This window comes from Danio aesculapii, chromosome 21, assembly GCF_903798145.1.
Source record: "Danio aesculapii chromosome 21, fDanAes4.1, whole genome shotgun sequence".
NCBI classification, from domain to species: Eukaryota; Metazoa; Chordata; class Actinopteri; order Cypriniformes; family Danionidae; genus Danio; species Danio aesculapii.
In genome coordinates, this window is record NC_079455.1 from 32,932,324 (window position 1) to 32,948,542 (window position 16,219).

Here is a 16,219-nt window from a genome sequence, read left to right on the forward strand (position 1 = left end):
TACAATGGCAGAGGTACTAAACAAAATATTATCTTGAATTCAGAATTCGATTATCTGTTGTGGCTTCTGGAGATATTGCAAGACTGACTGGAAAATCTCCATGTGTGATTAAGGAAACTGAAAATGTTACATGACCCCTATCTTATCCCTGATTCATGGAATTGGTGGTGTTACAACTCTCCCTGTGTTTCAAATATACCCTGTCTCCCCTACATTTGACCACCCCTATAATGGAAAAAAAACTAATTCAACAGTCTAAAATCAGACAACATACCTTTTTTTTCTCATAAAATAGCTGTGTGTTTAGAAATATAGCACAAAAGTCAAGTTAGATGCACCTCAGAAGTAGCCAATCGGATACTGTAGGTCAGAATACACAAAATATTCCAAAAACACTTACAACTTAAATATATTTTAATAATAAATTAGATGTAATTTGAAATAATACATACTTTTAATTCACTGAAGGATGTTTTACAAAAACTAACATTATCAACGGGCAGATTTAGTGATTTTGGGGCCCTAAGCAATTCCAGCCATAAGGTCCTGAAATGCACCCTTTCTACTTTTATTTAATTTTTATTTATATTGCTGTTTTATTTATCTTTTTTTTTTTTAAATGTATAATTTTACTGCTGGACTGCTCCATGATGGATATTTCATTTTGTAATATTATTATTATTACATAAATTACATTATTACTATAATAATTTTATATTTCATTGTATATTAAATTATATTTAATTATGTTAAAATTGTATTTGTAACTCTCACCATACAAACTATGGTAGAAAACGATGTTATATATAGCTTATAGATATAATTTATATTTCTAAATATTTGTAGACTATATAGATTACAGATTAGATAATATCTACTTTCTGAGGCCCTAAGCAGCCGCTTAACTCGCTTATTGGTTAAATCTACCTCTGATTCTCGAAAAAGTTGACCCCTCCCATCATCATTGTATAATTCGCACCCTGCATCCAGCCATGCGTTATATGGTTAATTAGGCTTTCTATGTGCATTGTACACCTCTAATGGATTTTCTCTGTTCTTTGACACCAAATGAATGAATAAGCAATATATGTCTCCTGTTTTGCAGATAACCATAACCAGTCTAGATAATTGTATGTTTGTGTGCGATTTGATCAAAAGGGTTGAAAAGAAGTGTCGCTGGGGAATTCGTTCATATTTTAGACAGCAGCGAGGGTCTATTACTTTTACATAATCTCACAGATTATCGTTAATGAGATTTGTACCTGAGAGATGAAGAATGGAAACACAAGGGGGTTATTCTGCTTTTTTTCCTTGTACTTTATCTTTATTGGAATATAAAGCACTTTCTGTGGGTATGTCTGTCTATTCTTTAAACTGCACAAGAGTCAGACAGAGGAACAAAGGCGGGTTTTTTGAGGTAAAATTGCAAAGGGAATAAAATAAGATGATGAAAAACTAATTAATACATGAATCCTGCTGCTATGTTTCAACAGATTGTGTATTGTTGTTAAAACACCAGCACTTCTGATGGAATTATTCTGAATTGAGGTCTAAGTAGATATTTTGACTCTTTCTTTCTGCTGTCACTCACAAAACTAGCAGGCTTTGTGGGATGTGTGTGGGATAAGTTTCAGTTTATTTTTTAGGACTGTCAAGATATCTAGACTTGTCACTATTTTGTAAAAAAAAAAAAGAAAAAGGCAAAAATACGCTTCACATTGATGTCTCATAACTATATTTTTAAAGGATTTTAGACTAATTTATGAGATGCAAATGATCCTTTTGCATTTTAACTTGTCTAGTAATTATTATTACACTCTGCGTAAGCTACACATTAATAATATTTAATAATCTATGGTAGCATAATCTCTGCAAAATTTGAAAACTGGTAGCAATTCTGCTGAATTTACTTTTTATTATTCAGTAAATTGTGTCTATTACATGCTTGTTTATTATGTTTCATATATACAACAATATTTATTTACAAATGGTTATAACAACATGATATTTATTTTCAAAAATGTACAATAGCCTACAGTGATCCTTATATTACTAGTGCTTATTAATATTTTTGAATAATCTTGCTTGTTTTTAGTAATATGTCTTTTTTGAAATAAAATTTTAATAACTATTTTTCATTTGATGTTTTTGTAGATTAGTACTTGTAGTTGCCAAGATTACATTTTAATCACACATTAATATTCTTTCTATTTCTGTATTTAATATTATATTTTATTTCAACTTCATTTTAATTACTATATATGAAAATTTAGTTATTCATATTTCATATTCATAACACTGATCGGGGGTGAGGGGGGTAATTCAGAAAGCAGATGATGTGACATATCCAAATAAGTTTAAGGATATGTGAATGGATAACCCTCCAAAAACACATTTTAATAGTATGTTTACACTGCAATAATGTAGTTAAAAAATAGTTTTTTCTTTGCATCTTAAAAAGGAAGACAACATTGCCAAACGATTGGCTTCACATTCTCATGGATGTGCAAAAATGACAAAATTGCTGTAAAAACATGCCAGGCCAGCAGTTGGTGCTGTCACTTTGTAAAAAAAATGAAAGAAAAAATACACTTGTGCAAATACTGTCCTTTTTTGGTGTATTCGTTCGTTCATTCATTCATTCATTCATACGGCTTAGTCCCTTATTTATCAGTGGTTGCCACAGTGAAATGAACAACCAACTATTCTGGCATGAGCCCTTCCAGCCACAATCCAGTACTGGGAAACACCCACACACTCACTCTCACAACCACACACGCACTCATACACTATGGCCAATTTTGTTTACCCAATTTACATGTACCTATAGCGTAGCGCATGTCTTTGAACTGTGGGGGAAACCCACACGAACACGGGAAGAACATGCAAACTCCACACAGAAGTGCCAATCCAGTGACCTTATTGCCGTGAGTTGACAGTTCTAACCACTGCTGCCTCGCTCTATATATAAACAATGACCATTAAATTTCAGCAAGCCAGCTCAAGGGCTTCTGGTGAACTACGATGCCATCATAAAATCACCACATTTAAGATCTGATTTCTTTAAAATCAATGATTTTCACTGCCTGGTTGATATACAATATAATGTGGGTCTCACATCAGACAAGAAGCACTGCATTAACTTTAACAGTTCGACGCCATGTCTTTAAAATATGAAGAGTTCAGATGCAAAAACCTTTAAATGCCATCTGAAATTTTCCTCTAAAATGAGAATTTTTATCAGGTTCCTGTGTGTATGTTCAGTAATATCACTTTTATAGCAAAGAATAAGTCATTTTCTTGGTCTTTAAAGTTAAATATCTCAACATAAACAAAGGAAATTAGATGGAAATTTCAGACGGCACTTAGAGGTTTCTGCATCTGAACTCTTCATATGAAATTTTTCCCACATTATTTTCCAATGGAGTTTCTGTGCTCCCTTGTTTCTCCTGACAGGGCTTGCGTTTAGACAGCTTTTCATCTCATTTTACACTTAAACAACTATTGAATAAGTCTATTGAACGGGTTATATTTAATTTAATTTACATTATCGATGCTGTTAAAAGAACCTTATTAAATTGAAATAACAGTAACATAAACTGGAATTTCATCCGTGGCTGAAAAACACTTGCCGTGCATATAGGCCATTAAAGTTTTTGACTCTTTTAAAGAATAAAAATACCATAATATGTTTGCAGATATTTAAGAAATATGCCAAGTGAGCATACTTCTTTATCTGAAAAACAATGCTGAAGTAAGATATTCTGCTTTGAAAATGTGTTTTCTGTGCCAGAATGCTGTCTTTGTTCTGGTAATTTTAACCTGCCCAATGCCAAATTAGTCAATTATATTTCAGCACCCTGTATATTTGAATATTTCATTCAGAAAGGCTCTAAAAGCATGCATCAATGGCATGAACGAAACGCGACCTCTGGTGGACAGTAGCAGACTCCGAAATGAAACGCAGATTCAGTTCCACATGAGTTGGTTATTATTTAGCAAATAATATAAATATTACGAACGTAAACGTTAGGTAAGCAGGTTACATTGTAACCCTGTGTCCTAACAACACGCTTCGTGACAAGATATGCAAGTGATGAGCAATTTAGCTGTTTGCATCAGATGAAACACGACCGAAATTTAAATACAGCCATTCAGAAGCACAGAATATGCTCTCACTCACGAAATAGAAAGGTTTACAATCTAATTAATACATATTAAACCTTTTTAACATTATTAAATGTACATGCTGAATCACTGATATGTGGTTAGTTCTAAAGCTCAATTTAAAACGGTTTATTTTATTTTCAAGATCTGGGGTGAACTATCTGCTGCTGCTTTCAGTATATGGCAATAAATGGCATTCAAGCTTATACTGTTAGCATTTAATGCTGAATAAAGCACATGGGGTGTACCTGAGGTGAACATTGTCATAGTTTTCTGTTGTTCACCTATGAGAAATAAAAGCCATTTCTAAAATATCAATTCGATGTGTTGGTTAGGACAAAAAGTCTTTTTAATTTGGAAAATATTCCTTCTATCGGGCGCCGTTGCTTTTATTAGGAACGCGGTTTAAATCACTTGCTCTTGTCCTCAATCTGGCAACCTGCGTTTGCGTTTGTTTTAATCCAGGCGTGCAATACCTAGTTCAACCACTGGGTGTCAAACTTACATACTGCACCTTTAAAAGTTTGCATTACAAAAAAACCTTTCAGGATGAATCTTGAACATGCAATCTCCATTCTGTTATATGTTTGGGAACTTGTAATTGAAAATGCATTTGAAGGACCGTCCGGTCATGTTCTTGGATCTGTATTCTCGTCCACCTACAGAAAACACAGCAGCTCCACGCGTGCTGCACAAGACTGATCTGCATTTGAAGAGCCCGTCGCTCTGGGACGAGACGCTGGTGCAAAGAAGACGGCCCCTTCTCTGTTCGGATGCCTTTCATACTGATACCTTTGTGCATTCAGGATGTTCTGCATACGTGGGACGAGCGCTGAAGCAATGCTTTGACCGAGAAGTACACATCGTTCCTAATGCTGTCAGACAGACGTGTGCAGAACTGCTGTTTCTAGCAGAAGATTTAACTGGATAAATGCTGTACCGCATTCAGGTGATTAAAGGAAGCGCGAATACAGACAAATGCTCCTAGAAAAAATAAGATAAAAAAAAAAAACAATTATATTATAAACAAAAATAACAAGTCATACAATTGAAGCAAGAAATGTTGTGGATTTGACATTCCTGGTAAAGCTGTTAATTTTATGAAAATTATAGTGTGAGGTAACTTTTACAAACAAATAAATAAATAAATAAATATATATATATATATATATATATATATATATATATATATATATATATATATATATATATATATATATATATATATATATATAAAACTGGCGTAAAACTGTTTAAGAAGGAAAAATAAATGCTCTGTGAGAGATGCTGAAAAAAGGCACGTTCAGTTTTCCCATTAACAGATAAAAGTGACAATGGCAACATTTTATTATGTTGGTTAATGGCTAAATCAATCATGGCCAATGAGTGGAGTTCATATATGCTGCAAAATCTATCAAATTTTAAGTAATTATTTTACACGCACACACACACACGCACGCACGCACGCACGCACGCAAGCACACACGCACACACACACACACACACAAACATTACCTGACAAAAGTCTTGTTGTCAATCCCAGTTGTAAGTTGGCTTTTAGTAGATCAGTTTGAAAAGTGGCAGAAGGTCAATTTTTCTGATGAATCATCTGTTGAACTGCATCCCAATCATCACAAATACTGCAGAAGACCTATTGGAACCTGCATGGACCCAACATTCTCACAGAAATCAGTGATTTGTTAGAAATTTGGTGAAGGAAAAATCATGGTTTGGGGTTAAGTTCAGTATGGGGGCATGCGAGAGATCTGCAGAGTGAATGGCAACATCAAACAGCCTGAGGAATCAAGACATTTGTGCTGCACATTACATTACAAACCAAAGGACAAAATCGTCAGCAGCATAGCCCTTTTTCTCATACGTCAGCCTCCACATCAAAGTTTCTGAACGCAAAGAAGGTCAAAGTGCTCCAGGACTGGCCAGCCCAGTCACCAGAATGAACATTATTGAGCTTGTCTGGGTTAAGAATCTTGATGAACACTGAGAGTCCTGCAAGAACGCTTTCTTTGCCATTCCAGATGACTTTATTAATAAGTTATTTAAGTCATTGCAGAGACATATGGATGCAGTCGTCCAAGTTCATGGGAGTCGTACACAATATTATTATTTTTTTTTCCACTGCACCATGACTTTATAATCTATACTGTACATTATTTCTCTTAAGTGACAAGAGTTTTGTCTAAAAAAGTCAGACATTACTGTCCTAATTAAATAATTAAAAATCGAGGCATCATCATATTTATTTTGGATTAAATAAGCGTAATCTAGAGGCCTCTAATATGTCAAGTTATTATTTGTTGTTCCTAAATATATATATATATATATATATATATATATATATATATATATATATTTATTTATTTATATATATATATATATATATATATATATATATATATATATATATATATATATATATATATATATATATATATATATATATATATATATATATATATATATATACATATATACACACACACATATACACAATCTGGGTTAAGAATTAAGAATTTGATCTCTCAAATTTGAAAAAAATCTCTTTTTATGAAATCAAATGCACTATTTACATTTTTTTCCTATTTTTAGATAAATCTAGGTCACAAAATACATATTAGTTCAATATTTTTTTGTTAAAATTTCAATTGATAAACCATGGCCACCAATAAAGAATTAATGTCCATGACATATTCATTTGAATCCGTCATTTTAGTAAATCACAGCAACAATGTTGTCATTTGTTCACTAGTTTAACTAAAATTAAAATTCTTTCATTTATTAATTCACAGCCTATGAATTAAAATGTACCACTTTGTTCACCTGTTTCATTAAACTGTGCTACAAATCAAAAATACATTCCTACAACTTGTCTTCAGATGGCACGGTAGCACAGTGATTAGCACAGTAAGAAGTTCGCTGGTTCCAGGTGGCATTTCTGTGTGGCGTTTGCATGTTCTCCCTATGTTCATGTGGGTTTCCTGCAGGTGCTCTGGGTTTCCACTACAGTCGAAAGACATGCGCTACAAGTGAATTGAATAAACAAACTTGGCCATAGTGTGTGTGTGTGAATGAGTGTGTATGGGTGTTTCCCAGTACTGGGTTGCTACTGGAAGGGCATCTGCTGCATAAAACATATGCCAGAATAGTTGGTGGTTCATTACACTGTGGAGATCCCTGATAAATCAGGGACTAAGCTATAAGGAAAATGAATGAATGAAGCGATATAACACATTTTAGCACGATTTACTAATCTGCTCGCCTTATTTAGTTAAACTGTGACCACAAAGTAAGAGTTTGCTCTCATTCTCTCGTTTTAGTAAATAATAGCCTACTAGAACGTTCCTATGTTATGATTCAAGCACTACAACTGAAGGCACTTTTACAACATGGCTATGATTTAGTGACTTACATTATTGTGTAAGCCATTTAAACATTAAAGTGATAGTTCAACCCCCCAAAATGAAGATTTCCTCACAAGCAAATGTCTTAGGGTGAATTATCCCTTTAAATGTCCCTTTGAATGTTCTTCCACACAGCAGTACTTGCTAATTCTCACCTGAAAACTGCTGAAAATGATATATGGCGGTATAGAGACACATTTTCCCAGTGATTCTTGAGGAAAAAAAATGGAAAAGATTTCAACTTTTTATAAATAATTTACTTAAAATATATAGATATACCATATATACACTGTTCAGATGTCTAACAAGCAACACACTATGTGAGGGTTTGTAAAAGTGGGATCCAGGCGGGCCCAAGATGGCTGTCATATTGAATATAGTGGGAATAAGCAGTCCTGTGCTTTCACCAGTCAATATTTCAAGCTTCAGGTAGATTTCTCTCAAACACACACATACACACTCACACAGAAATATCTCATCTGGGCTCGGTGGGACTGTTTCACACTCTGCCTCACTCACACACATTACAATAACACCATTTCTCAATTTCCTCTCCCACTTGTTCCTTCTTATGTAACATGACTGACACACTGTTGCTTTGTGTTGCCACTTCTTCCCAATCTTTCCTTTTTTTTTTTTTAAATGCATGAATCAGATCCCAAGCCAAAGATCTAAACTTTTCATTAGTTTCAATGACTGCTTGTCTCTTGATTGCAATGTCAAGTTCTTGCTTCGTCACTCATAACTGGATAAAGGGTCTGCTCATTTTCTGGCTCCATCTAACTAAAATTCTTTGTAAGACCCCAGTGAGCTTGCTTGCTGTCTCCAGCCTGTATTTCTGTATTTGAAGGATGCTATAGCAGTAGTTTGAAGATTTTGGAGTGCTCGGTGTAGGCAGAGAGTTGAAAAGAATGCATGGAGTCTACAGGAGATTCTGACTTTGATTTCAATAGATTTAAATTGATTTTGACAATTTGGGATTAGCATGCTGCTACACTGACTTTGAACGCTGAATGAATCATACTGTTTTCTTGCTTTGTTCATCTGCCTCAATGTATTTTGAGATTGCCTTCTCTGTGAATGATAAATCAGAGCTCAACAGTAAGGGTTTTTTTTTCTTTTCACTGTCCAAGTCAGGTCTGTAGTTCATATTACTTATTCTCTTGCCATGTTTACACTACTCAATATACATAAATGCACACAACCACATATGATTTTATATTTACTTTCATATTTAATTTATTTCTTTAAATACAATATGAATGTATATTTTCTGTCTTAAAATATATTATTTAATATTAATAATTTTATCGCTATGTTTTAAGTGATATACATACAATCGTATATTTAAAAAAAATTAACGTATTTGCAAATCAAGTGTTTGTTATTGTTACTTATTTAAAATGTGCTGAAACGCAATTCTTTTGCGTTTTTTTTGCAACAACTTAATAGCATATGTTTAATCCACATCAATTTATTTTTATTTACTTAATTCCTTTATGTTGTCCCAACACAAATCGATTGTGTGGAGCCCAGCATTTTTTTTACAGTGTTGTAAGTTCAAAAAATGCCAATAATAGCTGGAAATTATAAAGTTATTAAACAGGAAATGGCAAAAACAACCATAAATAACATCATAAACACTTCTGGATTAAAATAAAACTACTCTTTATTACACTTTAAAAATAATTAGTTGACTTTACTTTAAAAAAATTGAGTAGACCTAACTTGGAAATGTTAAGTAAGCTTAACTTATTTTTTTTATAATTATGCATATAGTTCATTTACTTAATCATATTAAAGCAAGAATTTACTCACTTTTTAAGCAATGTCAATTATTCGCTTTAAAAGCAATGGGTTTACATGCTTTTAATAAGTGAGGTCAACTAACTCCAACTAATCCCTTTCATACACTCCAAAAAACATTTTTTTTGCTTGTTCAAACTACTTAATTAAAATGAGCTGAAACAACAAGTCTTGAGATTTCATTGGGAAAACTTAATTTTTTTATGTTCAATCCACATACATTTGTTAGAAGTGTTTCGATTTGTATTGGGTCAACATGAATGAATTATGTGAAACCCTGCATTTTTTACAGTGTACATAAAGCAATGGCAATAGCTATGTTTCCATCCAAAAATGCTAATTATATTCATGTGCAAAACTGGAATATGGCATATAAGACAATGCGCATAATGCAGTGTTTCCCTCCAATGAATCAAAGAGAACAAAATTGTCACTTCTTGATTAACTGGCACCAAAAATCAAAAGTAAAATTGTAATTTGCTGCGGTAGGAGAAGCTAAGTGGATCGTTTGTTCATTTAATAAATGACTTGCGCCTCAGAAGACAATGACAACACGCAATGAACGCAGAGCACAGACGCTCTTGACTATTCTGAAGGTACTTAATAATATAATACCGAAATTGTTAAGGTGTTTTGGAATGACCAAAACAACATTTCAGATGTTTTACAATGTGCTCAGCCTGCTGGTATATCCATTCACATATTATTTTTATCACTATATGAGCTCTTATAACAAAATCACATGACTTTTTAAATACGCATACTGGAATTTGTTTATTTTTTCTTATTGGATCAAAAGTTTATCCTACTCAGTTATGCGTATACGTTTTTTTAAGCGCATATCCAAAATGCGCATAAAAATAGGTGGATGGAAACATAGCTAATGATCCTCTTCAAGCAAAACAACATATCCTCTATGATCAAATACAGCATGACAAAGTATGTTATTTCCTCTAGTTTGCTCATTTTGAAAATTGTGATATGTAGCTTAATTATAGCACTAATGCACCGAAGGTGATCAATTACTTCACGTTTGGTTTGAAAGCACCATTCATCTGCAATATTCTTACATTTAAATCATCATACTTAGTGTGAAATGGCCTTCAGCGATTATAACATACTTCTTTGAAAGACATAAAGCGCCTTCCTTACTGTTGAGCCCTGATACATGTTGCTGCCTTAACACCTGGAGATATCTTCAAATGGCAAGATCCTATACTGTCTCTGTAAGCTTCAAACTAGTAACCATCTCTGATGATTCCAGCATTTCTGTCCTAATGACTGATAGCCATGGTTTAATTATTACAGCATGATGCAAAAAAACTGCAAAACAGCACAAACAATAATCAAAATAAATTGAAACCAGCTGACTAGTTTAAAAAAGGCAATGACAGATGTTGTAGCAGTTCTGCTCACTGAAGGACTTTAGTTCAAGTCTCTATTGGGTTTGTCACTGTTTACTAAAATCAGTGGTTGTAGCCACCTCTTAACTTTTTAATATATATATATATATATTTTAAACACATTTTATCCATTTCTTATAAAATAGCTATGAATAAAAAAGAAAAACAATGATGATTTCCATGACGTTCACGCAAACTCTCACACCAGGATAGCAGTATTGTGTATCAAAAACTATACACAGATCCAAGCTTGATGAAGAGTCTCTTGCGGTCAGGTGACAAAATTTCATTATAGGACCTCATAAAGAATAAGCCAACTGAAAAGATGGCCCAATCTTCCAGAACAGACTCTATCCTGGCATTTGCCGTCTAAAAGGTCAAGATGGGGTTGATCCACAAGGGATGGCCTTTCAAACACCGACTGGTTTCAAAACATCACAGTGGAGGATGAGATGAAGAGCGCCATGTATCGGGATTCTGAGGGGTTAATCATGGCAAGACGTGTTGCGGATCCATCCCAGTGCTTTTTTATTATGGGGTCCTATAGAGCCACATTGAACTCTGTGATCAAGAAGTCAATGTAGTCCTTCTCTTTGGTTTTAAAGGCCTCGGCGATGAGACGTGCCGCTTCCCGATGCTCCTTTTCTCTGAGGGACACTCCATTCACCTCTAGAATTACCTGACCCACCTTTAGCTGTCCGCAGTTGTGAGCCGAACCGCCTCTCTGTGGGAAACAGATTTAGAGAAATATTAAAGAAAATAAAGATGAAATTGTAAAAACTTTACCTGAAGGCGGTGTTTATAAGACAATCATGTCAAGTATGATGGAGATTTTATGCATGCTTATGATAACTGCCATTAAGAGTCATTTTCTCAGTTATGTCATTTTAAAAGCAAAGATGACAATGTTTGAAATGTCTGTTATGACAACTGAATACATCATACATCATAACCTGTCTTTGTCATGGCAACTGGACATTACCAAGACAACCTAGCTTGTCATAAATCTGTCATGAACATGATTGTCTTGAAGCCATTATACCTGCCTTGAATGTCACTTTTTCAGTGGAATAAAATGAATTTGACATCTCAAATATTGTAACCTTTGCATTTAAAATGACATAACTCAGCTAATGACCCTTAATGAAAGTTGTCAAAAGCATGTATAAACTCCCATTTAAATTGATGATGTCATATCATGATTATAACAGTTTCATGACAGTCTTATGAAGGCCTCATTCAAGTAAAGAGTTACAGATGAATTGATTTAACATTTCAATTGGACAGATTGTGTTCACACAGAGACAGAATACAGTTGAGTTTTGATACAGTACATTCCATTCACATAGATTGGTTTACCCTGTGTTTAGAGTAGATTTTGCTGTGGGTGACCGTTTGTCTCTGTTTATATCTGGAAAAGGATTTGAAGATGAACTACTGTACTATAACATTTAGTTAAAACTGGATTTTGGTTAGATTTAAGCAGAATATGGTTGTCAGAACGGTTTTTAGTTCTAAACTGAATTTAAGATTTGCGTTTGAATCAGATTGGTTACGCTTATACAGAAACAGTTTTCATTTGTGAGTCATTTGTGAGTTTTTGGGGTCTAGTTTGGTTAGGTCAGTACACTCAAAGAAGATTTTTGCTGCTTATTTCAACTACTTATTTCAAATGAGCTGAAACATTGCAATTCTTGAGGCTTTTTTGGGACAACTTAATTGTTTTATGTTCAATCCACTTACATTTGTTAAATTAACTTGATATGTTGATGTGTTGGGTCCAAATAAATTAATTTTGTGAAGCCCTGCATTTTTTACACTGTTCCACACAATTCATTCATGTGGTTCCAATGCAATTTGCATAAGTTAACTTAACAGATTAACAAATTTATGTGGATTGATCATAAAAAATTAAGTTGTCCCAATGAAATCTCAAGAATTGTGTTGTTTCTGCTCATTTGAAATAAATAGTTTGAACAAGTAAAAAAATCAAATAATATATATAATATAAATATAATAATAATATAAATAATATATTTTTTTAAATTATTTTATATAAAAAAAAAAAAATATATATATATATATATATATATATATATATATATATATATATATATATATATATATATATATATATATATATATATATATATATATATATATATATATATATATATATATATATATATATATATATATATATAATTATTTATTTTTTTTTGCCTACAGGGTATACAAAGCACATTTGACTCTGAATAAAAATGTATCTCTAGCTTAAAACAAAGAAGAAAAATACATCTGAGAGTCCAGATTTGGTGCTAAATATGGCTATGTTTATTCACACAGAAGCAGAAAATGGTCATCAGTTCAGTTTTGGTGCTAAATGCAGTTACATTCATAGAGGGTTCTATACAGCTGAAAAAAATGAATTTAAGACAAACCATTTTGTGTTTGAATCAGACTGGTTATGTTTACACAGGAAAAGAGTGTTTTTTTAAGTCTAAATACATCTATATTTATACAAATTGGTTTGGTCAGTATAAACAAAGAAGCGAAATACATTTGCGAGTCCAGATTTGGTGCTAAATATGGCTACATTCATTCACACAGAAGCAGAAAATAGTTGTCAGTTTGATGCTAAATACAGTTACACTCATGGTTTAGTGTGCACAGTATTTAAAAAGTAGTAGATGAATAAGCGCAATAAAAATGAATTTAAGATAACCACTTTGTATTCAAATTTGATTGGTAATGCTTATACACAAACAGTGATCATTTGTGAGTCTGTTTCCTTTTCTTTTTAAAAAATATATTTACAATCACACAGTTTGGAGGGGTTGCAAATAGAGCAGATTTGGATCTGAATAAAATTGAATCTCTAGCTAAAAAAACACACATTCAGATGTTTTGCTTAATATGGTTTAGTTCATTCAAATTGGTATCCTCAGTATTAAAGTAGATCTGGTTCTGATTTGAAAATTCTCCTTAGATGAAAAAAAATATTTTCATGTTTAAATCAGACTGGCTACAGTATGTTCACACAGAAGTAGAATACATCAGGGTGGTTTTGGTGCAAAAGGTAGTTAACATTTACACATTGCTAAGTATTTAAAGCAGATTTTTGCTACAAATATACTTTAAATGTAAATCTAAGTAAAAACGGCTGCATTCACACAGAAGCAGAATACAGTTATCAGTCTGGATTGGACGATTAAAACAGTTACACCCACATGTGCATGGTTTTTAGAGTATTTTTTATCTGCCTCTGAACAGAAAGTCATATTCCCAATAGGTAAAAACCAAATTTACATTGAACACGTGCCACTTGTTTGAATTCAACAGGGAAATCAGAGAAGGATGTAATCAACAAAGTTGAAAATGAAAAAGGTTTCAATTCATCACTGAGTGGTCCCAAGTGGAGATCTGATTGATAGTTTGCTGAAAACCCTGTTTTAATCACATTAGAGTTTTGGGACATTGTTCAACTCTGAAATTGACTTGTTAATCTAGGAAGTTACCGTTATGTAAAAGCTGAAATGGATACTAAGCACATTTCTCATACTGGAGATTTAGACTTGACTGCTCTCTGGCCACTTTAGTTTGGTCAGGAAGAGTCCCTGAATCCTTGAGTCCTGAGTCCTTCAAGCTTGTTTGAAACCCACAGATAAGTGTGTTGAAGCAGTGTTTGCACTACAGAAACATCTAGAAACAGAGTTTGACGGCTGTCTTAAGGGGGTTTATGCAGTTTTTGTTATTTAATTATTTAGAATTAAGTTTGTCAATTGAAACAAAGCTGAAATAAAATAAACTATAAATATTATGTGAAAACAACTTTACCTTAATAATCTTAAACTGGCAACTAAGCTGACTGATATACTGTAAAACAAGCTTTAACTGAAGTAGGGTTGTTAGAAGTAACCAAATGGAAATCCTTTCAACTTGGTTTAATCCAATAAACTAAAATAACTACAACTAAAATGGAAAGAAAAAACAATAAAATACAATAAATGCTTTGAAGTATTACAATTACAAAAAATGATAACTGTTTATAAATGTAATTGTTTATGAGATTACATTGTGGTATTTTTTGTTTATTAATTTAAAACTATGTATAAAAGTCAGGGCGATGGGGTGGCTCAGTGGCGTCACAGCAAGAAGTTTGCTGGTTTGAGTCACGGCTGAACCAGTTTGCATTTGTGTGTGGGGTTTGCATGTTCTCCTCGTGTTCGCATGGAAATGGAAGAATGAATTAATATGAATATAAAAGTCAGAACCAACAAACTATTGATACTGGCAGATATTACTAAATTGTTAAACTGGTATTTGCAGGTATTGCTATGGCTATCTGTATTAGAATCAGCAGATATCACCTTGACAAATCATGCTATCGGTATCGGCAGATAATACAATGAAAAGTTGGTTATCGGAATCAGCAGATTTCTCAGAAAATCTGCATATAGGCATCAGAAGTACTGAAGAGTACTCTGAACAACTGGTTATCAGTATAAGTATTGATGTTCCTCTAAAGTAAATGCCTATTGGGTTTGGCAGATATGCTTCTGAAAACTGAATTTTGGTTGAGCAGCTGTAGATATTATAACAGATCTAAATTTATTGTCGGTCTCTGCATATATTACTCTAAAATATTGGTACATGGTACTGGAATTAGCAGTTATCATACTGAAAAACTGGCTATCAGTATCAGTACAGGCAGATAACACTCTGAAACTTGGTTATCGTTATTGGCAAATATTACTCAGAAAAACTGGCTATCAGTATCAGTATAGGCAGGTATCACTCTAAAACTTGGTTATCGGTATTGGCAAATATTGCTCAGAAAATCTGGCTATTAGTATCAGCGGATATCACTCTGAAACTTGGTTATCAGTATCAGCAAATATTACTCTGAAAATCTGGCTATCAGTATCAGCAGATATCACTCTGAAACTTGGTTATCAGTATCAGCAAATATTACTCTGAAAATCTGGTCGTCAGTATCAGCAGATATCACTCTGAAACTTGGTTATCAGTATCAGCAAATATTACTCTGAAAATCTGGCTGTCAGTATCAGCAGATATCACTCTGAAACCTGGTTATCGGTATCAGTAAATATTACTCTGAAAATCTGGCTATCAGTATCAGCAGATATCACTTTGAAACTTGGTTATCAGTATCAGCAAATATTACTCTGAAAATCTGGCTGTCAGTATCACCAGATATCACTCTGAAACCTGGTTATCAGTATCAGCAAATATTACTCTGAAAATCTGGCTGTCAGTATCAGCAGATATCACTTTGAAATTTGGTTGTCAGTAACAGCAAATATTGCTCAGAAATCTGGCTATTAGTATCAGCAGAAATCACTCTGAAACTTGGTTATCGGTATTAGCAAATATCACTACAAAGAACTGGCTATCAATATC

General features: G+C 33.2%; 1 protein-coding gene across 1 annotated transcript in view; it reads right to left on the reverse strand.

Moving 5' to 3' along the window:
- Nucleotides 1-10,851: 10,851 nt before the first annotated feature.
- The window catches only part of LOC130215061 (whirlin-like), a 51,287-nt gene continuing 45,919 nt past the window's right edge, over nt 10,852-16,219 (reverse strand). Inside the window, exon 9 of the mRNA XM_056446948.1 lies at nt 10,852-11,519. Coding sequence (XP_056302923.1) covers nt 11,337-11,519 — 183 coding nt within the window. The 3' untranslated portion in view covers nt 10,852-11,336. The remainder of the gene's footprint in view (nt 11,520-16,219) is intronic.